Raw genomic sequence first — 24,162 nt, 5'->3', positions numbered from 1 at the left:
CCACCGCGCCCAGCCGTCACATGCTGGCCCGGGCCGACCTCCGCCCGGGGTCGCCTTCGCCGCTGGGCTGCGACCGAGGGCTCCGCGCACGTGCGGGGGCGCGAGCACGTGCGGCGCCCGGTGCCCCAGAGTGAGGACGGAGTCCGCGCCCGCCGGCCCCGCGACCCGGGCGCCCCGCGCCGGGGTGAGGCGGGAAGACCGGCCGGCGGCTTCCCCCGCGCCCCAGACCCCGGCCCGCCCCGGGGCTCGCGGCCCCCGCGCGCACTCACCATTGTGGTTGACCCAGGTCGGCTTCAGGAGCTTCATTGTTTGGCCGCCGCCGCCGGGCTGAGGCGAGAGCCGCGTCCCTCAGCGCGCCCGGGCCATGGAGCCGCCGCCGCCGCCCGCCCTCCGGCCGCCGCCCGCCCCGTGCCCTCAGCGCCGCCGCGCCATCGCCTGCCCGCGCCCCCCGCCGCCGCCGCCACAGCCGCCCCCAGCGCTCGGCCGCCGCCGCCACAGCCGCATCCCCCGCGCCGCTCCTCCTCCGGCGGCTCCCGGGCAACGCCGGAAGTCACGGCGCGCACCTGCCAAACGGCCCCGGCGGGAAACCGCTCCCCGCGTGCTCGGGCCGAGCGGCTCCGGGGCCGGCAGGGCGGGCGGCGCCGCTTCGGGTCCGCCCCGGGCGGCGGGGACTAGGGTTGGCCGGCGGGGGGCGCGCGCGCGGGCGGGCGGCACCTGGGGCGGGGGGCGGCCGTTTCCCCGGCGGTGCCCGGCCGGCTAGCCGCCCCCAGCGTGCTCTCACTGAGCACCCGCGCGCGAGGGCCACGTGCGGCGCCGAGGCCCGGACCCGACGCCGGCGGACGAGCCGCGGCGTTTACCGCACGCCCGGCTCGCCTGAGGCGCGAGGGCTCTCGGCCTCCCGGGCGCCGCCGGCCTCACCGCGCGGGGGACAGCCCTCGCGGGGCGCAGGCCTGGCGGCCCGTGGGCGGCGCCCGCGGGAAGGAGGCCCCCGAGCGGCGCGAGGTGCGAGGCGCCGGCCGCGGGGCGGGGCCGCGTTGGGGGCGGGGCCAGGCGCAGCGGCGGCAGCCGGAACGCCGGGCCGCGAGGCTGCGCTGCGGCCGGACCGGAGAACGGCGCACCGCGCGGGTCGGACGGCCGAGGGGCGCGCGCCCGGAAGCGGCAACCGGCGACCCGGGGGCATGGCGGCCGCGGCGCTGGCGGCGGCTTGGCGCGCGCTGCGCCCCGCGAGCGGGTGAGGGCGGAGAGCGGGCGCGGGGGCGTGGGTTGAGAGGCAGTCACCGGGGTCCCGAGCGACCTCACGTTGACGCGGACGGTGACGCGCGTCCGGTCTCTTCCAGGCTCCTGGGGGCGCGGCCGACGCAGACGAGGGACGCGCGGCGGCGGGCTTCCCTGCTGTCCTTCTGGGGCCTCGTGCCCATGAGGTAACCCGGCCGCCGGCCCGGCCTCGGGCGGGGGTCGCGCCCGGGCGCCCGGAGAGCGAGGGTGCGCGACGTTCGGTTTCTGTCTAACCAGGTCAAAATTAAATGCAGAATGGTTTGAAGAAAAGTTAATTCGTTTTGAAGGGATTCTTATGTAAAAGATTTAAAGAGCACAGATAGTGTCTGTGTTTCTTACTCCCTGGAGAGGTGGGGGGAGGCCGGAGGGTCCTTGTTTCCACCTGGGACCCTGGACATCTTGTACGGGCGTGATGAGACTCAGTCTTGATGCCAGAGGATTCGATTGTTCTTAATAGTAACTTATTGCACAGTGATGTGTCAAGGTAAGCCAGACTTGTTGGTGCTGGAGGATGAGGAAATTTGTTAACATGTCAAATGGTATAAACAGGAACTTCCTAGTCATTTTTGTTATACTGTCTCTTTTAGTGTTACTCATGTTTATAAATCACACATCTATTTAAAATGTGAGTAACAAGTTTTTAATGGATAAACAGCAAGGCCTAACTGTATAGCACAGGGAATTAGATTCAGTATTCTCAGATAATGTGATGGAAAAGAATGGGAAAAAAGATGTATGTATGCATAAAAGAATCACTTTGCAGTACAGCAGAAATCAACACAACAGTGTTAAACAACTGTACTTCAGCTTAAAAATTACATAGAAAATATGAGGGATGAGCGTGTAATTAATCAGTTTGGTATTTTCATATTTCAGTTTATCTCAAGGCCTACCTGAACCCTTGCACTAGAAATGAGCACTTCTCCTTAATTTATGCCCTGACACCCCATGGAATTTTTCCACCCCTTCCTGGGTTGAACATGCCCGCCCTTCTGAGGACCCTTGCTGGAGGCTGTCCCAGGAGGCCGGCGCACACGGTTCTTCCCTAGTGCAGAGCACAGTTCCAGTGTGTGGGCACTTCCCCTAGCGCCATGTCTCTGCACGCTCACGAGACCACAGAGGAAGACTTTCAGTGTCCACTTTGTGCTTTAGAGCAGAGCCTCTGCGGAAGAAGAAGAAGGTGGACCCCAAGAAAGACCAGGCGGTGAAGGAGCGCTTGAAAAAGAGGATCCGGCGACTGGAGAAGGCGACCCAGGAGCTGATTCCCATTGAGGATTTTATCACCCCGGTCAAGTTCTTGAATCAAGCGAGGTGAGGGCCTCTGGGTTTGAGGTCTTGGGGCAAAACAGTTCTGTTACCTTCAGGAAGTGGTGTCACGGGAGCTTCACACCTATCATGGGCAGGGTCATAGACCCGGGCTGGCCTGGCCCCATGCCGAGTCTCTTCCTGGAGGAAGCACTGGGCGCTGCTCCTGAACGGCCAAGTGTGGGCGTGAAACTCTGGGCAGGGGTCGAGCGGGTTCGAATGTGGCCCACAGCCCCCATCCCTTCCGATGGCAGGAAACCTTCAGCCTCCTGCTGCGGGACGCACAGGCCTGAAGCCTGTGTTTGTGGAGTGGGGTGGCCGGGATCGCTGCCTCGTCAGAGCCCGTTTATACAGCAGTGCCACGCTGTGTCGGGGACCTCGCGGTGTGGGGTCTGCAGGGCTGATAACAGGCTGTCGACTCCCTGGGATATTGGTGTCTGTTTTCACGCCGCCATTTGACTTTTCTCCAAAGCCGGCTTTCACCATGGCCTGCTGGGGCATCGCTGTTTCCTGTCTCCATGTAAAGCGACCGGCGTGGTTCCCTTGTTGCCACATCCACCGTCCCGCCCCTTGGTTTGTCCCCGTGTTCCACGCGCATCTCCAGCGGGGACACTCGGGTCCCGTGCAGTCGGTTGGCGAGGCCTGTGCCTCCAGGTCACGCCCTTGGCTCTGCGTGTTCCCAGGCAGCGGCCGCCAGTGGAGCTCCCCTTTGAGGAGAGTGAGCGGAGAGCCCTGCTCCTGAAGAAGTGGTCGCTGTTCAAGCAGCGTGAGCATGAGCTGGAGAGGGCCGCCATCGCATCCCTGCTTGAGGCCCAGCGGGAAGCTCTGCAGGAGCTGGAGCTCACGGCCCCGGAGCTCCATGCCGAGGCCACCAAGCGGGACCCCAGCCTGTTTCCTTTCGAGAGGCATGGGCCAGACTACACGCCGCCCATCGCCAACTACCAGCCCCCGGAAGGCAGGTACCAGGACGTCACCAAGGTGTACACACAGGTGGAGCTCAAGAGGTAGGGCTGCGGGTGGCCGCCCTCAGGACACACTGCCCGGCAGAGCCCACCCCACCGGGCTCCGGTCTGCTGCTAACCGGTCAGGCCTGCTGTGAATAAACGTGTTGAACCCTGTGTCTCTGTTTTGTTAGTTAACCCACCAGGGGTGAGGGGGCTGCCCTTGCTTGCCTGGCCTGGGGAGAGGAAGGCCCTCACGCTGACTGCTGCCCTCCAGTGATCAGGAAGGGGCAGAGGCAAGAGGCAGTGACCGCAGGAGTGGAGGTGAAGGGCATGCACCCCAAGGGGAGGCAGGGCTAGCTCTGGTTTTAAGCTGGGGTGCCGAGCAGAGTGTCAGGGACAGGGACCCACTGGTAAGGCGGTGTGTCCTCCAGGATGGCTGACACCTAACCTGGCTGAGGCCACTCGGTGAGGGGCAGGGGGGTTGTGAGTAAGGTTGGCACCGGAACAGACACCACAGACCAAGGGGCTGAGACGGCGGACATTTATTTCTCTCAGTTCTGGGGCTGGACGTCCCAGGTCCAGGTGTGGGCAGGGCTGGTGCCTTCCAAGGCTGCTCTCCTTGGCCTGCAGATGGCCATCGTCTTGTGTTCCTGCGTGGTCGTTCCGTGCCCTGATTTCTCATAAGGATGCCGGTCATTGCATTAGGGCCTGTCCACGCGACCTTGGGCTTCCCCTCTGGCCCAGGTGGTAAAGAATCCGCCTGCAATGCAGGAGACCTGGGTTCGATCCCTGGGTTGGGAAGATCCTTTGGAGAAGGGAACAGCTACCCACTCCAGTATTCTGGCCTGGAGAATTCCATTGGCTGTATGGTCTATGGGGTCGCAAAGAGTCAGGTACGACTGAGTGACTCACTCAAGTGATCCTATTTCCCCTTAATCACCCCTTTGAAGACCAGATACAGTCACGCTCAGTAGCAGGGATTGGGGCTTCCCCTGGTTGTTCAGCGGGAAAGAACTGGCCTGCAATGCAGGAGCCACAGGAGATGCAGTTTTGATCCCTGGGTCAGGAAGATCCCCTGGAGGAGAGCATGGCAACCCACTCCAGCACTCTTACCTGGAGAATCCCATAGACAGAGGAGCCTGCCGGGCTCCAGTGCTTGGGGTCACAAAGAGTCGGTCACGACTGAAGTGGCTCAGCACGCACAGAGCAGCAGGGGGTAGGCCTCCCCCAGAGGAACTGGGTGGGGGGCATGATGCAGCCCAGCAGCGAGGGGCCGAGGGGCCGTGTAGGCAGAGGCCCACCTCAGGGCAGGCACACAGGGGGATGTTTCAGCTGAGTGAGTATTGAGCTTGTGCACTGGCCTAGAGGACCCTGGCTACCCACCCCGGCCTCATCAGCCTGTGGCTCCTTCTCAGCCTTGCAAGCCTCCAGCCTCCTCCTCAGACAGGGCCACACTCAGAGCCTTCCCCACCGCAGCACCCCTCACAGGTGCTTTTCAACCCTGTAGCTTTCCTCGGAGAGGTTGGACAATCAAGTCAGTAGGTCATGGCCAAGCTGTTTTGTTTCAACCTCTTTGGAGGTCGGTAGGGAGGTGCCGAGCACAGCTCCGTAGGGTCACGTCTCACGCACGGCTAGTCTCACCTGCACCAGAGGCCAAGGGTGCTGCCCGAGTGGGTACCGGTTCCCCGCCCGCTGCCCCGCCGCAAGTCCTCGTATCACAGGCTCCCCAGGATGGCGCTCCGACCCTGGCCCCGGAGCCACCAGCGTCCCTGAGATCACGTCCTTGTGGGCTTTGGTGGGTGCTGCACCAAGTCACCCCCAAACAGCTCGTCACCGTGAGCTCTGTCCCGAGGGTTGGGAAGATGCTGCCCGATTCAGTCTATTCACAGCTGACGCCTGAACGTTCATGTCCGTCCCCTGAACTCAACAGGACGGAGGCCACGTGTCCGTTTCAGGCTTGCAGTCCCAGGGCGTGGACACGCATGGACACAGGCACGTTCCCCTGCACTGGAGGCACGACCAGCATCCGAGTAGGTGTGGGGTTCCTGACCGGCGCCAGTGCCCCGCCGCAGGAATCCCGGGAACCAGGGGGTGGCCGCCGTTCCCAGCACACAGCCCCCCATCGGGTTTCAGACCCGGGGAGGGCCCAGCCATCCCTCCCTCTCCTCGCACAGAAACGCCCATGGACAGAGCTGCAGCCACGGCTGACAGGCCCTGGTTGCCAGAGGGAGCACCCTGCGCCTTCCTTATACTCACCTCTGCTCTGGGGGTCCCGTGCGCACACCCCCACTGCTCACAGGTACACAGTCACAGAGGACCCCTGGGGCACACGGTGGGGACCCTATAATGAACGTCCTTCTGAAGGGGTGGGTTATTCTGTCCCCAAGAATGGGTTCCATGATGCAGAGCCACACCTGTGGCCCCGGCTAGGGCCCGGGGGGCAGCCGAGACGCTGCAGGCCTGGTCCATGGCACCAGGCGGCAGGCCGGCCGCATGGCCCCAGAGACTACATCATTTCAGCAGAAGAAAGAGACCTCCAAAGAACGAGGGTTCCCCTTGGTTCAAACACATGTATTTTTAAAGCATTTACAAGAATGTAAGCATACAAAATTCTAACTGCCTGCATCTAACTCTTTCAATAAATGCTGGATGCAATTTACAGTTTCTATTTGGAATCAAACCTGTGAAATGTCTTTTAATATAATCCACGTTTTCTAAAAACAACTGGGGGAAATTCCAAGGAAAGGAGCGGTGAGTGGCCGTGGCAGGAGGGCACCGTGGCCAAGGTGCGTGGTGGTCACCAGAGCAGGGTCAGGTGGGGCTGCCTCATTCCCCCCACCGAGTGTCCCCACGGGTCAGAGCTGCCCCTGGAGGGTTCGTCTGAGGAGCCCAGCCCTCGGGACAGCCTCTCCTGGGCCGCTGTCCCCAGGTCTGCCTGGCTGCCCGCAGGGATGCCACGTGCTGGGTGGACCGGCTCCAAGCCTGGGGGTGATGGCGGGGCAGGCAAGGCTGGAGGCGAGGGCTCCATGTCTCACGCTAGGCAGAAGCTCCCAGGGGCCCTCTGGACTGTTTGGGCCGGTCACCCGTCCTTGTCCTCGGGCAGAGGGAGGTGCCAGTCTTCTGGGGGGCTCTGCCTGGGCACCCACACCAGGCCGTGCTTCCGTGCAGCCCGAACTCTGGCCCGCTCGCTCTCACACAGGGACCGCTGCAAAGGAGACCTGGTCACGGGCAGCCCCACACATATCCGCCCACATGTGCAGCCCAGCACACACCGGGATCACTCCTCTTCAAGCTACCGTGAACATCTATCATATAGGTGCACACTTCTCCTGGGCCCCAGGGTCTGAGGCTTTCGGTTGACCTAATCAGCTTCACCAGCTGAGACAGGCTGGGGGCTTAGCCATGAGGAGAGGTGAGCCTGAAAGACTGGCCAGAGGCAGGGAAGAGGCCACAGACTGACCGACAGCAGAAGTCACCTCTGCCAGTAAACTCGGGGCAGCAGGTCACAATCCCGATGGGGCCTGGGGTTTTCCAGGAGCTGTGCTGGCCACTCTACATGTAGAATTTTACCTCCTCTGCCTGAGTGTTAAGAGTGATCAGAAACGCAAAGCAAACGTGAAAGCCCCACAGACCTCCAGCCCCGAGGTGAAGGTCACAGCTTCCACTCGAGGCCCGTGTCTCAGAGCTGCACCTGTTCCCCTAAAGAAGGAATAACTGCCTCCTGACAGATGTACCTCCTGCTTTCCTCATTATGTGACATACCGCAGGCACCTTCCCACAAGTGGGTAGGTTACTAAATGGCTGTGTAGTACTCTGCGATGGGGAAGATATTCGTTATCTGGTCAAATGTCTACTACTGGACATCAGGTCACTTTCAGGACATTTTGAACTTTGAACTGTCACCCAATTAACTCCCTAGGATAAAATTCCAGGAGTAAAACTCTGAGATCAAAAGGCATGCATTTGATATTTAGATAATCAAAATACCCACATTCCACCAGCACTGCCCAGGTGCTCAGACTCTCCAAACCCCAGTGGATGTTTTGCTGGGCAGAAACCACTTACTGTCATTTTAAATGTGTATCAGGCCATTTGATGTCCTTTCAGGGTGAATCCCTTCTCTCTCCCTTTTGTCCACTTCTCCATTGTGAAATCCATTTCTCTTACTGATATATAAGAGCTATCTTTACAAGCTATGTATAAAGGATTTTGATTTCTTGCCATATAGACCCACCAACTGTCTCCCACTGCTCAGGGACTGGGCATCTACACTCGCCAGTCCTGTTGGCACACCCCACGAGCGCTGCACCCTCACAGCTCCGCTCCACCCTTCCCCCGCCATCAGCTCCAGGGCACCACTGTATTCCAGACTAGGATGTAGGAGCCAGGAGGGCAGAGGTTGTGTTCTAACCGCTCCTGTACATCCAAAAGCGTCCAAGCGGTAAGTGTCTGCTGAACGGATGGACCAAGAGCCCCTCCAGACTGGTTTCCGTGCCTGCACCACGTCCTCTCCCAGCCTGACTGCCAGACTGACCTTTGAAGGATACAAATCAAAGCACACGCGGAGGGCTGGACCCGAAGTCCCTGTTGAAGGCCCGCCCCCTGCGCCCAGCGCCTCTGGTTCCCGGCCTTCCAGGGCTCGGCGGGCCCGGTCGGGTCACCTGGCCTCACCTGGGCTTCGGCGCTGCGGCGCTCCTCCCACTCGCGGCAGCTGGCCAGGTCGCGCCGCCACTGCCCGCACGCCGGCCGCTCGCCGTGGACGTAGTAGTGGCGCAGGAAGTGCCCGGCGCTGCGGCAGAGCTCCCACTCGGCGCGGTAGGCCTCGCACGGGCGCGGCGGCTGCGGGGGCGGGCACGGGGGCGTGAGCGGGGGACCAGGTGCCCGCCCGCCGACTCCGACCGGCGGACTCGGCTCCCCAGGACCCCAGCGCCCACCCGGCTTACCCGCCAGCCTTCACCTTCCGTCATGTTCCGGAACCGCTGGACCAGCCTCCTGGGGCGGTCCCTTGAGACTCGCCAGTGAACGGGATATCCGGGTTGGCAGCCAATAACAGACGGGGGGCGGGGGCCCGAAACCCGAGGTGGGCGGGACCGAGGCCGGTGTGGGCGGGGCAGTCCTTCCCGCGGCTTTCTTTTCGTCACCTCAGGGGTCAGGTCGCTGAGATCGATCAGCACACTTGGGCACCATCGCCGCGCGGTCAAGCCTGCGGTTGCAGCTGCCCCACCCGTGTCCCCTCGAGGGCAGGGTGACTCCCGAGGGCGTCCAGGCAGGAAGCGGGGCGGAGGGGCGCGGGCACCAAGCAGCTGGCCAGGGGCGCGGAGGCCGTGCGGCCCGGGCAGACGGCAGGCCCTGCGGGTGGGCGTCCGGAGGCGGCGTTAGGGGCGAGGGTGTGCTGAGGCGGGGGGACAAGGCTCGTCCAAGAAGGACGCGCACGAGGCAGTGACAGCAACGGCAAGGAGGCTGATGGCGCCTCAGGACTGCCCTGCGATCCCCGCCACAGTGGTTCTCCAACTCCCCCAGCCTAGCCACCGCCAGTTACCCGCTGGGTGAGTTCAGGGAGGTGCAGTTTCACCAAGGCGTCCTGCTGTGGTGGTTCACAGGCCAAGCTGCCCACGAAACGGCGTCTACATCTGCCAGCGAGCCGAGACGCCTGGAGGGTCAGGCAGGTCACAGCCCGCTCAAGACTTCCACAACCACTTGCATTGCCTGGGTGTGGGTTTGGGTCACAGGGCCCAACCCTGGTCATCACGATGCACTCTAATGCTCCTCTGAGGCCTCGTGGGTGAACCCTGGGGCCACCCTCCCACAGGGGACAGTCTCCTGAGATGGGCCACTTTACCTGGAGCAGGGACAAGGGGACCCCTACTGGGCCCAGGGTCAGCGAAGCCCCAGAGTTCTCTCCTCGGTGCACTTTTCAGCAGGCTCCTCCCGCCCATATGTCAGCCCCATGCTGGTACCTAATCAGACGCTTAGAGGCAATTCAGGTTTTGGTCACTGCCTGTTTTTATTTGAAATTCATAATTGAAAATTATTCTCAAGGAACAAGAGATTAAAATAATTGAATTAACATGTCAAAAGAGCTATTATATAAAGTGGGGACCTGAAACTAAATTAATACTAGTAAAAAAAAAAAAGGTCAGCAGAACTTTGGAAAATTTAATACATTTAAAACTGGGAGTGGGGGGTACGGAGAACATATCTTCAGCTTTCATTTATTCTAACATTACATTTGTGCTTCACCACGAAGCTGTTTTTACAGAACAGACTAAAGAACCAGTTGTTTCCAAATTACATCAAAGTAAAAGGAGAAATGCTTCTAAATCAGGTTTTCCTTCTGAGGCACGGTTTTTTAGGAGGAAAAAAAAAATCAACATGTAAAATAAAAACAAACACCCTTCCTCAAATACCTAAACTGCAGCCAGGGTAATGGGATGATCACTATTTATTTAAACCACTTTTTTCCCAGCCCAAAGGCAACAACTTAAGTATGACCTGGGAAAAGGATAAATGGAAGAAAAAAACAAAAGAGCACAACTTAGAGCAATCCAACCCCTTCGCTATTTTCAGCAGGAATTAGGGCACCCCGCTTCAGCTGAGCAGTTGGTGTGGGCATAAGGAGAGGCCCCCCAAGGAGCCCCAGAGGCCTTCTCTCCCCCAAATCCAGCACACAGCCGCTGTCCCACTGCCCTGTTCCAGGTGACTCTAAGCAAACCCAAAGTGACGGAGCATCCCCTCAGAGCCAGTAACTAAAAGCCAGCATGTTGCAATTATTTTATTTTCCAATCAGTCAACAGTCCTGGCTTATGGCTTTCTTCCCTTCTTACGCAACGACTGTCCTTCTCCAGAGAAAGCAACGAATCTGCCTCCAGCTTCATCCTGTGAAGAGAAAACACCATTTTCAGAAACTCCTTGGAAGTTTACTAGAAATGCTTTATTCTGTTGACTGGAGTACCATCTCCTACTTTATTCCTAACAAGAAATATCTTTGAAATAGAAATGTAAATTATCACCTACTGAACTGAAAGTAAAAGCAGAATAACTACTCTACCACAGCCTTTTTTCTCAGGTTGAATATACATTGTTTTGCAAAGGTATCCCACTTTCAACATAGAAAATACAAAATATACCCCCAGAAGAAAAACCACCCCAAAAACACACTTCCAGTCCCTGCTGTGTGCCTCCATAGACACTCCCCCACCTCAGGCCATGAGTCTCTCTTCTCACACTAATTCCAGCCCGGGGCGCTGTTATTTCCAGCTCTGCAGCACTAAACCTGCCTTGGTGAGCAGTTCAGCGTCTTTGCACACAGCTTTGACTTTCCCTAGAGGCTCAGCTCCTTGGCAGACGAGTGCACTTCTTTAAGCTTTACAGAATGGTGACTCGGCAGCCCTCAGTCTACCAAGCTCTTCTCCCAGCAGAAACACTGCTTGTTTTCCAGAAGCCCCGACAACACCATCTGCCTCTGAGCTCTGCTGCTAGTTGGGGAGACAGTGCCACTGGAGAGGACCCGGGCTCCCAGGCACTCAGCCAGCACTGACCACCACCCAGAGCAGCTGGTGTTTCTCAGGGGCCCATGCAGGGTTCTCGTGGTGGCGACCACGCAATGGCACGCCGAGGCCGAGCCAAGCAGCGATCCTCTCATGTAGGCCCTCCGTCCGTCCTGCGGTCAACACCGGAGCCTGGCTTCTCTCGTGTGCACAGATCAGCTGCAGGAGGGCCCTTCTGACTTCAAGGCTTGAGGAACCTGTCTCCCGGGCGCTAGGAGCTGTCCTGTCTGCATGGGCCACGCTCCAGGGCTGCACACAGCCGTGGGGAGGCCCTGCTTCCTGGGTGGCAGGCTTTCTCATTTCTACCCTATTCCTTCGTTTCAGTGGTATGTCACAGTAGCCTCCTGAGAGGAGGCCCACAGAGGAGGCCTTTTAGGGAGCTCTTAAACAACTGAGAACATCTCTCCTTTCGAGGCTCACTGATGGGGCTGGTGTGAGACTGCTGGGGCCACCAGAACTCACGACCACAGGCTGGCCCTGAACACAGACACAGCTCCTCACAGCAAGGTGCGGACCCCGAGGCCCAGGGGCCGGCAGTGTGGCTTCCCGGGAGGCCCTGCTCATGGCTGGCAGGTGGCTGCCTTTCCCCAGGGTGTCCACATCTCCTTGGCGTGGAACAGGGCCCACGTGGAGCCTCATGCCACTTCACCTCTGGAAGGCGCGCCTCCAAACAAATCACACTCTGAGGCTCAGGGGTGAGGGATTCAACACAGGAATTTGCAGGAACCAGGCACAGAGGTCCGAGGACCCTGCTCCACCGTGTCCTGGCTTTCGTCCAGCTAAGCTGCTGTTCCTGACCCACAGCAGACTCTCCACGTCCTGGAAGCTTTAGGGTCTTCCCTCTGCCCCAACCTGGAGCTGTTTCCACTCACTGTGCTGGACGTCTGGAGGGCCCCTGTCTGGGGAAGTTACTTCCCTGGTGCTTCCTGCCCCTTTGGTGTCTTTGAGCTCCCGGGACTGGGGTGCTGGCAAGGGAAGCCTTCCAACTGCAGTCTTCACTCTGGGGGAGTCAGTTGGGACCTTCCCTGGGCGCCACTGGCAAAGATCCTCCAGCTGCAGCCAGCCCAGCCTGTGTGCAGGAGCCGGGCGGGGCGGACGCCAGGGGGACAGACTATCACCACCGTGCTGAGGGCCATCCCGGGACCGTGACGCTCGGCCCTTCTCCTGGGGGCGGGGCCAAGTGCCTTGGGACAGGCGCGCAGTCCTCAGCACAGGCCCTGCCCCCTGCCCCAGCAGGGCTGCGGCAACCCAGTCAAGGGCCTTGGTCTCCTTGGGGGCTCCCTCACGACGCCCGTGAGTGTGTCACCTGTGTCCCAGGACAGGCAGCGGGAGGGCACCTGCCAGCCACCCCCATTACACACCGCAGCCAAAACATGTTTGCACACACCCGTGGCCCCACCCTTCTGATGGTCAGGGACGAAGGAGCCAGAGGATGCCCGTGAGGCTGGCAGGCCTGGCCAGCAGCTGGGCTGGGGGGAGCAAACGGCTGGCAGGGGGGCCGTGTGAGCTCCTCTCAGCCTAGAAAGGTCTCAACATGCTGTCAACTTGAGGAGCATTAAGGCCAGGAGGGGCTGTGAGTGGGTCTCTGAACCCTCCTTGGTCCCCAAGGGACAGAGCCTCGAGAAGGAAACCAGGAGACTGGGGTCTGAGGTGGGGCTAACCACCTAACCCAAACCCGAACACCAGCACAGTCACAGCAGCCAGACAGCAGGCTGTGTGGGGTTTCTGAGCCAGTTCCCGGAACCCAGGAGAAGGGCCCGTAAGGCGAAACCTCCCCTCCCGAGGGAGGCACATCTGGAGTGTGGAGGCGCTGGGGTGGCTGCTCAATGGTCAGCTCTGCCCAAGGCCCGGGCAACCTGAACACCCCCACACCCCTGCACCCTCACATTCTCTTCTGAGATGCAGACGATCACAGCAGCTGCCCTGCAAGATCGACCCAGAACTTAAACATTTCAGTGCACAGCACACAGAGCCTAGGCCGGACCCGCGCAGGAGGGCAAGGAGCCGAGACCTCGCCCGTCCCCACCACGGACCCGGCAGAGTCCACACGGCTTCAGCAGGACGGCCAGCCCACGGGGAGGAGGGCCAGGATGGAGAACACACGGAAGGAGACCCTCGTTCGAAAGGGAAAGAATCCCGTTGTCACCAGTTGCCAAGGAAACCTGTCATGACTCACAAGACACTCACCTCCTCAACCTTTTTGACCAGCGGACGGGAGTTTCTGATGAACGTGATCTTACCAAGTTTAAATTCGTAGTTGGGAATTCCTCTATAAAGAGAGAGCAGGAGAAACACCGGTGTCAGGAGAAGGAACTAGAGTTCACTTGTGAGCATGGAGAGTAAGCAGCTTCTCCCTTTCAGCTTGGAGGCTGCACCCACTACACCTCATGCCAGCCAGAGGGCGCCTCCCTGCCGACTCCAGGGGGAGCAGAAGGCATGCAGCAGTGTGTGCTGGGGCTCACACCAGTGTCCTCCAGCCTCTCATTCTACACGCACTTCATTCCCCAAGAGGTCGGGTGCAGGCCCGTCTGCGGCGTCTCACAGTTAACGGAGACGTAGTTCAGCCCTGCTGTCATGATGAGGGCCATGAGAGCCAGGACTCTGCCCCGAGTCCCTGGACCAATCGACCGGGAGAGGCGGTCGGGCAGTCACTGACAGCACGAGATGAAGACGACACGTCCCAAGTTGGGATGGCCAGGTTGTGGGCAGAAGAGAGGTCTGATGAGGCCTGCAAGCGGCTCGGCAGGCCTGGCGGTGGGGCAGCACCCACAACCTTGCAGAGCACGGCAGGCGAGGGCCTGGGGCAGGGCCAGCACACCCACCTCTTGATGTCTCCGGGCCTGACTGGGGAGGGGCTGGGCTCCACCCCCTTCTTCTTCCCATCCAGTCTGTTTCCGGAGCCGGAGAAGGCCTAGACGAGTAGACCGGGGCTGAGAGGGGCCTGAGGCAGGGGGCAGCACTGCAGGGCATGGGCAGGGACCGCCTCAGGAGCGCAGTGCCCAGCCCCCCAGGGCCCTGTGAGCTCAGGGGAATCCCCCTGCCGCGCCACCCAGGGCACTGGCTGCCAAGGACCGGTGACGCGCTTGGCTGGGCCCACAGCTCAGCTCTGTAACCTGCTTCCTGGCCCCAGGCTGAGCCTTGGGCCTGCTCCCCTGCTTTCCCAGGGACGGCAGCAGTGCGGGAGGTCACCATGTACTGCAGGACACGGTCCAGAGACCACAGGAGAGGTCATGGCTGGTGAACCCACTGAAGGGCTTATGTGTGTCTGCTGTACTATTGCTACTTTCTGGTAGGCGAGTTTTTTAGGAAGTCGGGGCTGCCTGACAGTTGCTGGGAGGATCCAGGAGAAAGAGGATGGAGGAGGGTCTGGAGACTGAGGAGGCGCCAGGTGCACGTGTGCGGGATCCCCCGGCCCAGGCCCGGCTGAGGTCCCTGGGGTGTCACAGACAGTCACATGGTGGCACTCACACGGAAGCCCAACTCCCCGGTGTAGCCACTGTGTTCAGCTTCGCCTTCCTGGAGGGACAGGGAAACGGGACAAGCTTCTCAGTGGGGCCCCTCACTGCCCCTCTACCGGCACCGAACAGCCAGGGCACACGGGGCCAGGGAGTGGGTTGGGCGGGGAGAACACGGCTGCATCGGCACCAGCAGAGGCAGAACCCCGCGGTGGGCGCGTGGAGCTCTGGAGGGACGTGGGGGGGCGACTCACTGCTGACTCCTCATGCTGGGCCTGCCTCTCCGGCTCCTTGTAGCCCAGGGGAGCGTCGAAGTCCACCTGTGCCCAGAGGAAAGCACAGTGACGCAGGGCCACATGCAGCCTCTAAGCTGGGCAACGTGGGCCCATGGGCAGCTGTGGGAGCCACACAGAAGGGGCCACTTCCTCGACGGTCACGTGTTAGAGTCACAGCGTGCCATTGGCACCACGACCCCGCCCCATCCAGACCTCCCCAGTCCTCACTCACTCACTCACACACACACACGACCCTACCCTGTCCAGACCTCCCCAGTTCTCTCACACACACACGTGTTCTGTTCTGAGCATCACTGTAAGTCTGTGCCCACCCCGATTAAGATCCAGAGCAGTTTCCACACCACAGGGACCCCTCCCTCCCCAGGACCCCACTGCCCCACCCCAGCAACCACTCCTCTGCCCTCTATTCCTGAGGGCTGTCATTTCAAGAACGCCACATGAACGGACCCAGGCAGATGGAACCCTTCTGCTGGGCATCCTGCCCAGAAACCCAGCGTGCGGGGCCATTGTGGGGACCAACAGTCCCCTCCTTGGAATTGAGTAGCCCTGCCTCAGCCTCCAAGGAGACAGGCCCCTGGCAGGGCTGTTGTGCTGGCAGGTCTGGCCGTCTCAGGACCGACAGCAGCCCTGCCACTGATTACAGGTCAGCAGCCTCCTCAGAGGTTCTGGCAGCATCTGCTCCCCGCTCCACAGCAATCCCGCAGCCGCTCACGTTCATGTCGCACTCGATGATGGACACAGCCCTGTCCGGCTTGGTCTCCATTACGCGCAGCTCGTAGATCTGGGGAGAGAAGGGGGTGGTTCCTGGCAGCTCTGGGCCCGTCACACTTGTGTTGGCACTCCCGGCCCTGCACACTCACTCCCCTCATGACACCCTCCCCAGCCACACCTCCCACTGCAGAGAGCGGGGGTGGGTGCCCCCCGGGGCCTGTCCCTCAGCTGACCACCCTGGTAAGTGACTCAAATCTGACAAGGCAGTTAGGCAGCAAACTGTAAAAGACTGAACATCTATCCCAGGAAAGTTCACTTCCAGAAGTAACTGTTGGCAGATAACAAACTAAATGCTGAGCGAGACGGTGCTGAGTACGCTGGCTCCAGCACGGCTCATCGTGGGGTGCACTTAGGCTGCCGGCGCCAGACTGGTTATGTGAATGCTTGGATTCCCCTGCACCAGGTCAGAGGCGCCAGGGCTTCCCAGGCAGCCAGGAGGAAAGGCGGCTGAAAACCAGCTGTGGGTGTCGGGGATGAGCTTGTGTGGGGAAACGCGCACCAAGTCAAAGGGACAGGAGCAGCAAGTGGCTCTCCCCTGTGCTGTTTCAGGCTCTCTCTCTGCCTGGTGAGCATCCTGCTTTCATGATGCACAGCTGACACGGCTCCACCACTGAGAACACTGGCCGCGAGGGACGGGCCCCCAGCACAGAGAAAAGGCTCAACACCCCTTGTCTGGCCTGCAGGCCCCCCAGTGACTGATGGGAGTGAGTCTGTGTTGCTGGATGGCTTCTGGCACTGCTGCTGCCGTGATCAAGGCTGCGTGAACATTCGTGTCTGTGCTCCAGGGCACATGCTCACCTGTCTACAGCTGTTTCCAAACTGCAGGTCACAACTAAATAGCGACTCATGAAACCAACAGGGCTGCCACCAGGGCTAGGAGAGAGAAACCGAAGGACTGCTCTCCAGCCTACAGCAGTCTCGAGGCACCACTAAATTGGGGTGCTGCTTCCAGAAAGCCTGGCACAAGGGGAGCTACCTCGGCATCCACTAGGCCCCTCAAGGGCCCAGGTTCCCAGGGAGGCCCTGACCCAGACCTCGCACCACACACGGACGGGCGACCAGCCCTCAGCACAGGCTGTCCAGTCTTCTCAGCAGGGCCCTTTAGAGGATCCAGTCTCCATACTTCCAAAAACAGAGACCCTGACGTGCATTTTAATGCTATGCACACCTGAGTAACTGTCCTTCCCTTACCATGCAAAAAAGTCACTATCTTTCATCATCAATTTTTTTTGTCCTTATACTTTAAGAACAACGATGTCAAGGTTGCCTGTAATCTAAAAAGCTTAAGATAGGCAACACCGAAAATGTCCCCACTAAGCTAAACGGAACAAGACTATTTCTAAGTTTATGAGAAAATACAAAAGTGTAACTCAAAATCCGTAAAGATGAACAGTAACAACTCTTAGGACTGCATGTCTCACAGAGGGAAACTGTCAGAGAGCAAGTGGCATCCGACCCTGAAGAGTGTCTGTGTGGGGGGGTGTGGTGTGTGTGTAACTGGTGTCTGCTCCCACAGTGTGAGAAACAGGGGCTCCTACTCACAGCCTCAAGGCCCTGGCACACATGGGGCTGAGACATTCACCTTCTCGTTGTAGTTGATGGCAATCACATCCCCAGTGGTCAGACAGGCGAAGTTTCTCAATGCGTTTTCTAATCTGTAGACACACACGGTCAAGGTCAACAGAGCAAGATGGAGTCCTCACATCTGAACCAAGTGCCCACAAGGGGTTCACAGCATCAGGTCACCCTGTGTACTGAACAGTCATGTGTCTAGTTGGGGCGATGGTTCAGTAACATTAAGGAAGCACCTCTAACATGTGGTAACGGGGTGACCCTCACTCTCCACTGAGGGAAAGAACCAGCCATGGAGCAGTGAGACCCCCAAACCCTGAGAAAGGCAGATCTCTGAAGTGGGAGGCAGCTAGGCTTCTGGGGCCAGGGATCAGCTGAAGACAGGAAGAAGGGGGCACAACCACCCTTCTGGGGAGACGCATTAGCCAAGCTCGCTGAAGTGTGCACTCCACTGCATGTACATTTCAACGAGAAGATTTAAAAAATCCTATGGGAAAAAAGATTGAATGAACACAGGTAAAGTTCCCTTGAGAGTGAAAATGTTTTCATTTATACTTCTGCTGTTTCTACCTTTTGGGCGGTAACTTGTATTTTGCCATATGTTTTAGACTAAAAACATCAAATAACAACAATTTTTAAAGAAAAATTGGCTTATAAGTCCTTTCTTTAAAAAATACTAAAAGAAAAAAAATTACTAAATACTTCTTGAAACTGAGTCACCTCGAGTGCCCAGACAAGAGAATAATGCCCAAACACACAGCATGCTCCATCCTTAGCAATCTACTGATCTGTATTAAAGACACGGTCAAACGCAACGCACGGCTCCAGACGCGCCACTGGGCTTTACGCCAGGGTCCCTGGAGGAAGGCACAGCTGCCCTCGGGCGGGGTCCGCAGAGCTCCCAGCACGCTCATCCAGACCCCCAAGCCATGTGGATGCATGGGCCCAACGCCAGTGCTCTCACGTCAGTGTTGATCACGACTGCTGTGTGGCCCCGCAGCAGGCACACCCCACAGAGACCGGCTGTCACCCGCCGCCTGCATAGCTCCGCCCGCAGAGAACCTGTCCGTCTTCAGAAGGATACACGGCCTTGGGGTTGGTGATGTCCAGGAAGTCGGGGCTCTGCGGCTGGAACTTGGAGTACGTGGCCACCTGCAGGTTGACGCTCTCCACCTGAACCAGGCCGCCCTCCTCCAGCAGCAGGTTCTGCATCATCTGGAGGGGAGCAGATGGGGCAGAGTAGGGGTGCAGCTGGGGCAGGGGGGACACAGCAGGAACACCTGGGGCAGCCAATTGCTGGAAGGTCGCCAGGCGAGGCCCCAGCTGCCAGCTCCAGGCCTCCCCAGGCCAGAGCCCTCCCACAGGGACCACCCCCCACTTCACCCAACCCCCAAGGCCCCAGGCCACCCTTTCTACACTGTCCGGGACACTGCATTTCCACATAAGACCTTGTAAATACAAGGGCCCTTGGGCATCTTCAAAGTACCTACAACACTGAGAGCAGCTGGCAGTCACAGAAGACAATGCTGAAGGTCAAGGGACAGAGGGGGCAGCCATGGGGCCCTCACACTAGGGGTGCTGCAGCCCAGCCCCCTCACCACCAGCACTCCTGGCTGCCATGGGCCTGCCCTGCAGTGCCGGTGTGGCTCTGCCGGCCTGGGGACGCACTGGGCCAGCCTGAGCGCAGAGAGGCTTCATCCCCACGGCAACAGGGCTGAGTGCTCTGGAGACTCAGGTACAGGCGCACACACACACACAGACACACAGTAGGGAGAAGAAAATAGATAAAAATCTAAAACTCTGTATTCAGATCATTTGAAAAATACTCCTTCTCCATCACTTAAAAAAAGCCTGACCCAGGAAATGTAACAGCACGGCTGTGGTTTCCACGCGGGGCCCTGGTGCACAGTGTCCACGGCCGTACGTGACAGCCGCCCTGGAGCAGGGCTGCACAGGCCGGCTGCTCACCCAGTGCGGGAGGTAGCAGATGCCCTCGTCAGCCACGAACTCTAGCACCCCGCAGTGTGTCACTCGGTCCGAGTTCTTGTTGGTCAGTTTGAAAAGCATGGGGTAGGTGATGTTAAGTCGGCCTGAAAAGAGCAAGGGATGAGGCTCAGCTTCTTCCAGGAAGAGAAACCCTGTCCCTAGACCCTCCCTGGGGAAGCCCCCACCCCCGGCAGGTGCTAGGACCCTCGTGGGGCTGAGCCCTGCTTTTCTGCCCACTCAGCAGACCCTGCACTCCAGCTAGACCTCAGGACATTTGCTGAGACAGGAACGCAGCACCACTTATACTGGTGCTTGTCTGAAATCCCAGTTCTAGAAAGTGACACGTTTGCACACTTATTCACAGTTTGCGTATCAACCAGGTGCTGGGAAAAGTCAGAGGGCCCAAAAGCACATCTCCGAGAGTGCCCAGATGCTCGTACCGGGGAGGCTGCTGGGGGATGCGAGGCTGGGCGCCCAGGGACTGGGAAGCAGAAGGGCTGGCAGCAGGAACAAGGTACCTCAGGCACCGGGCCCTTGTCACCAGCATGTCCCGGGCTGCAGAGCTGTGCAGCGGGCTGAGGTGGGTCAGGGTGAACCGACTCATCAGGAATCCAACCTCGGGTCTGAGATTCTCGCCATTGGAAAAGACCGTGTTTCTCAGTCCAATAATTTTCAAACTACATATTGTGATTTTGAGGAGCACCTCGGGGCGCACGAGCTTGCTGCACCCCCTCACCTCCTCTACCCAGGGATTTCACCTGGACAGTTCCTCTATGACTGACGAGGTCTGTCTAGCCTCTGTCCCATCGACCCGAGCCTCCTCTCTTGTCTGTTTGCCAACACGCCTGGTCTCAGTCCCGGGTCAGCTCCACGCATGAGCCAGGCTCCAGGCCGGCCCCTCCTCTGTGATAACTGGGCCTAAGGGCCATGCCCTGGGTCTACTCACCCCCCAACCCGGCTGAGCTGAGCAGAACTCCAGGCCTCCCTCCGCGGGTACAACGGCTGCAGCTAGCGCTGCCTAAGGGCCAGCCCCTGCCCCTGCCTGGTGCCACAGGGCCCTGGCTGTTTACACACCACAGGTACCGTCCAGAAAGCACTACTGCCCCCGAGCAGCCCCACAGACGGCTCCGTGTGTCCTGTTCAAAGGTGAGGACACCAATCCAGAGAGCTGCTAGTCTGGAGTCAGGTCAGGCCAGGTGCAAAGCCCAAGCCGCTGACCTGCCCAGTGCGCGCCCGGCAGAGTGAGGACACCGCCCCAAGGGGCTCAGTGTCTGTGGCCGGGGTCTCCCCAGGTCCAGAGTGGGGCTGGGCTGTAAGGTCTCTGAGTGGTGCTCGTTGGAGGAGGGGTCGAGGGAGGGAGAACAGTGTGGCCTTTCTTGTCCCTGCTAAGAGGCAGGCGGGGGTGGGGAGCAGCTCCTGGGGTGGAGGGCTCAGAACTGTGGCTGGAACGGAGACAAGAGGCGCGGGGAGACGAGAGGCCTGCTCGCAGCTTCCTCGCGGGGCCACCACCGTCCTTGAGGGGAAAACCCTGTGCCTCCAGCCAAGGGCATCAGCTACCCCAGCAGCATGAACGGCCCTGGCGCTCACACCCGCCTTTAGTTTCGATGGGACCTGGTTGGGGGGGTGGGGGGCTGTCAGAGGAGCACCCACAGGCCCCAGCCTCCCAGCCCAGCGAGCACCCCCCAGGGACAACTCCCAACCAGCCTTGCTGAAGGGTGCCTCTACCCGGGTACTAAGGGGCTTGCGTGTGGTCCCAGTGCCCACATTCACATCACCTCTGTTCTCAAGTCAGGTAGGAAGTACTTACTGAGTTGGTCGAGGGCTGAGGGCGGCATAATTACTGTGGAAAGAATGTTTAAGACATGTTAAGAGAAGGAAAACTAACAGAACAGAACAAAACCCAGAGTACGCTTTCTGTTATGTCTACACGAAGTACTCAAGGAGACTAGTGGGGCAGGCAGAATTTCATATTGCTCTGTCACAACAAAGTTGGGCGGCTGGAAGTTATCTGACAGAACCACACGGCCCTCAGCCGCGAATGTGATCATAACAGGACCCTCACCCCACCTCTTAGCCGTCCGGGGCCGTGACACCATGACAGTGACCAGTTCCTGTTCACATGCAGATGAGGGCTGCTGAGGACTAGGGCCCTGCAGGCTGGGGCGGGAAGGGTTACGATTCAAAATAAAACAGCACATACTCTTCCCTCCTTTCTCCACATCTGACCTGTCATTAGGCCCCGCAAGCATGGACACAGAGAAGCAGCGGTACTGTGTGGAGAAGCGGTTCTGGAAGACCCGGGGAATCGGGTGGTCAAACATGTTGAAGGAGAACTAGAGGGAGGAAGGAGACGCTGCAGTTAGAACAGAACACAAGCCTGGCCCTCCCGTCTGCAGCCAGAGGTGGTCAGAGCAAGACTGCCCAGTCGCCACCGCCCAGGGGTCTGGTGCACCGCCCAGCAGCTTCCACCAGCTGCTGTGCCCTGGCCTTCCGCCCAGCTCATCCCCGCTGTTCTCAGAGGGTGCCCCCAGCAAGCCTGCCCTTCACTTCTTCAGCCCCCGAGTCCCCCACCAGCAGGTCCCAGGATGTCCTGTGATGGCCATGTCCCTGCCCCCAACCACTTTCCTCTCATCCTGTGTTTAGGAGTGCCACCATCTGCTGGGCTCTGGTCTCCAAACACCAGGGAAACACCACTAACCAAACAGCTCCAGCCTCTGCCCTGGAAGAGCTGATGGTCACGACAAGGGAGACGAGCGCAGGAAACCGTCTGGGCAGCAGTGCTCTCAGCACAAGAGGGAAAGGAACCGAGAGCTCCGGGAACACTGTTTTAAGAGGATGATAGGAAAGCTCTCTCTGCAAAGACCAGAAGCCAGGAGCCCTCCCCCTCCCCCTGGCTTCCAGAACCACCCTAACCCTTCTCTGGACCTCCTCTGCTCCAGCCAGGCCCAGGGCTCACACCCCTACCACGGGGCGCTCCATCACGCCACACCCCTCCCCCCCGTACATAGGTGGAGCCTAGACACAGTGCCACCACAAGCGTAAGATCCCAGCTCTCAAAGTGCAGGTTGCAGGGGGGTCAGAACATGCCGCCCAGCAACCCAGGGCGCTCAGAGTGCTGCGACTACCGTGAGGTGCCGGAGAGGAGGGATATGAACCTGCACAACAGGATATCTGCTCAAAGGGGTTGGAACTAGGCTCTGAAAATACAGACGTGCTCTCACATTCACAGCAGTGCTCTTCACAATAGCCAAGGGCTGGGAGCTATCCCAGTACCCACCAACAGACCAATAAATAAAGAAAACGTGATCCATTCACACAATGGAACATTGTTTCGCCCCCAAAAGGGAGGAAATTCCAACACGTGTGACAATGATAATGAACTCTGAGGACACTGTGCTCAAATAAGCCAGACGGGGAAGGACAAACACTGTAGGATTCCCCTTATAGGAGATACTTAAGGCAATCAAGTTCAGACACAAGAAGAAAGGTGGCTGCCAGGGGTTGGCAGGAGAGGCAAGTGTTTCACAGGGACAGACTTTCAACTTTTCAAGACCAAAAAGTTCTGGACATCCACTACACATCATGAATATACACTACACCAACAAGTTGTACACTTAAAGATGGCTAAAGTGCTAAATTTACGACATATGGTTGTTTACAAGTTAAATAAAAACCTTAACAAGACTGCATATCTTGGCATGTCTTCTAAGCACACACTGTTAAAAAGCAAAGTCCGGTACTGATAACATAGCTTACTAGCAATTCCAGAACGAGCAAGCTGGGCTAGCTGTCTTCCACAGACAGCAAACACAACTCCTGCTTAAAACTGACAGTTCTCCACTCCCTGCAGAGCCACAAGGGAGTTTTCTAAACCGTGTCTCTCCTTCTTCTAGGCAAGACTCTCCACTGGACAAAATCTGAGCCAGAAGCCTAGCAAACACACAGCGTTTGGGATGAACGGAGGGAGTGGACTGGGGGCCTCCTCACCACACCTCACCACCCTCTCCATCGAAGCCCTGCGTTCTCTTCCCAGCACGAAACAGGGAATGGACACCAAGCCCTGAGCATGGACACCAACCTGTCCCCGCCCCGCTGCCCTCCAAGACAGGCACACTGCGCAGCGCCCGGCAGTGTTCCGGGGTTGGGAGGAGGGATCCCAACACTGACACACTCGGAGGCGATAAAACGGCCGGCACGGTGCTCACACAGCTCAGCAGGCAGACCAGCTTCCAGTACTAAAGGCCTAGCGTCTGTGGCCGACACAGCGCGCCTCCCTAAACCGTGCGTTCCCGAGCCGACGCTACGACCACGACGCCCGCTCCGGGCGCAATGAACGAGGGGTCTCGGAGCCGCGCTGTCCCGGGCGCTGGGGCGGCAAGGCCCGAGCGCTCTCCTCTCACGCCGACAGCCCCCAAATCGATCCAGCGCTTGTCCGCTGGAAGCCGACACGGGTCTACACCCGCGAGACTGCGCTCAGTCCCAGACGCCGGCGGACTCAGGCCAGGTGACTCGGCACCTCTGCGGCCTCCACGTCCGCCCGCCCCGGCCGGCCCTGCCCGCTCGGCCACTCACCATAGTGGACGCCTCCGCCTAGCCTCGCAAGAGCTCTCTGACGGAAAACGTTGCTGGTGGGAGCCGCCGACGCCCCCTCACAGCGGCCACTACAGCCGCCTCAGCCGCTTTGCCCCGGAAGCCTGGGACTCACCGGAACTGACGGAAAAGCACTTCCGGGAGAGGCGCGAGCTTCGGAACGCTGCGAAAGCAAGAGCGGCTGAAGCGCGAGGATCAAAAACCCCCTTCGGCGCGAGCGTTCAGATACACCTATCTAACGTATTCACCCTAGAGCACTTTCCGCGGTTATTTCAAATTAGTTTGACAGTGTCCCTTCTTGACTAATTGAGGGGGGGTGGGGCCCACTCCTCTTACTGCCTACACTACCCAGCATGCAGGCGGAACTCCCAGCCTCTACTGAGGCCGCCGAGGACGCGGGCGGAAGTAGGCCACACTTCCG

At 59.2% G+C, this 24,162-nt stretch overlaps 4 protein-coding genes across 6 annotated transcripts in view; 1 reads left to right on the top strand and 3 right to left on the bottom strand.

Moving 5' to 3' along the window:
- The window catches only part of LOC122693542 (protein HIRA), a 48,038-nt gene extending 47,584 nt beyond the window's left edge, over nucleotides 1-454 (bottom strand). The window contains exon 1 of the mRNA XM_043901045.1: nucleotides 270-454. Within this exon, the coding sequence (XP_043756980.1) occupies nucleotides 270-306 (37 nt within the window). The 5' untranslated portion in view covers nucleotides 307-454. The remainder of the gene's footprint in view (nucleotides 1-269) is intronic.
- Nucleotides 455-1,037: 583 nt separating this feature from the next.
- On the top strand, nucleotides 1,038-3,698 carry MRPL40 (mitochondrial ribosomal protein L40). The gene is made up of 4 exons (XM_043901050.1): nucleotides 1,038-1,231; nucleotides 1,338-1,421; nucleotides 2,428-2,586; nucleotides 3,264-3,698. Exons 1-4 carry the CDS (start codon nucleotides 1,179-1,181, stop codon nucleotides 3,586-3,588), a joined length of 621 nt encoding a protein of 206 aa, XP_043756985.1. The 5' UTR covers nucleotides 1,038-1,178; the 3' UTR covers nucleotides 3,589-3,698.
- Nucleotides 3,699-6,080: 2,382 nt separating this feature from the next.
- C5H22orf39 (chromosome 5 C22orf39 homolog) lies at nucleotides 6,081-8,589 on the bottom strand. Of its 2 annotated transcripts, none has more exons than XM_043901052.1 (3): nucleotides 8,468-8,588; nucleotides 8,196-8,363; nucleotides 6,081-6,729 (listed from the first exon to the last, which is right to left on the bottom strand). In XM_043901052.1, exons 1-3 carry the CDS (start codon nucleotides 8,489-8,491, stop codon nucleotides 6,604-6,606), a joined length of 318 nt encoding a protein of 105 aa, XP_043756987.1. In that variant the 5' UTR covers nucleotides 8,492-8,588; the 3' UTR covers nucleotides 6,081-6,603. The 2 variants fall into 2 exon arrangements, with proteins under 2 accessions (XP_043756987.1, XP_043756986.1); XM_043901051.1 differs by lacking the exon at nucleotides 6,081-6,729 and adding an exon at nucleotides 6,736-7,708 and having other exon boundaries at nucleotides 8,072-8,363; nucleotides 8,468-8,589.
- A 1,692-nt stretch (nucleotides 8,590-10,281) lies between these two features.
- Nucleotides 10,282-24,053, bottom strand: UFD1 (ubiquitin recognition factor in ER associated degradation 1). 2 transcript variants are annotated; one of them, XM_043901043.1, is made up of 12 exons: nucleotides 23,857-24,053; nucleotides 21,352-21,484; nucleotides 20,959-20,991; nucleotides 19,134-19,255; nucleotides 18,250-18,380; nucleotides 17,176-17,248; nucleotides 15,535-15,603; nucleotides 14,781-14,846; nucleotides 14,540-14,587; nucleotides 13,894-13,982; nucleotides 13,259-13,340; nucleotides 10,282-10,400 (listed from the first exon to the last, which is right to left on the bottom strand). In XM_043901043.1, the coding sequence occupies exons 2-12, from the start codon at nucleotides 21,470-21,472 to the stop codon at nucleotides 10,326-10,328; spliced, it is 909 nt and encodes a 302-aa protein (XP_043756978.1). In that variant the 5' UTR covers nucleotides 21,473-21,484; nucleotides 23,857-24,053; the 3' UTR covers nucleotides 10,282-10,325. The 2 variants fall into 2 exon arrangements, with proteins under 2 accessions (XP_043756978.1, XP_043756977.1); XM_043901042.1 differs by having other exon boundaries at nucleotides 23,724-24,045.
- Nucleotides 24,054-24,162: the final 109 nt, after the last annotated feature.

The sequence above is a fragment of the Cervus elaphus genome, chromosome 5 (genome assembly GCF_910594005.1).
Source record: "Cervus elaphus chromosome 5, mCerEla1.1, whole genome shotgun sequence".
In the NCBI taxonomy this organism is placed as follows: Eukaryota; Metazoa; Chordata; class Mammalia; order Artiodactyla; family Cervidae; genus Cervus; species Cervus elaphus.
This window is presented reverse-complemented; position numbering and strand designations above follow the sequence as displayed.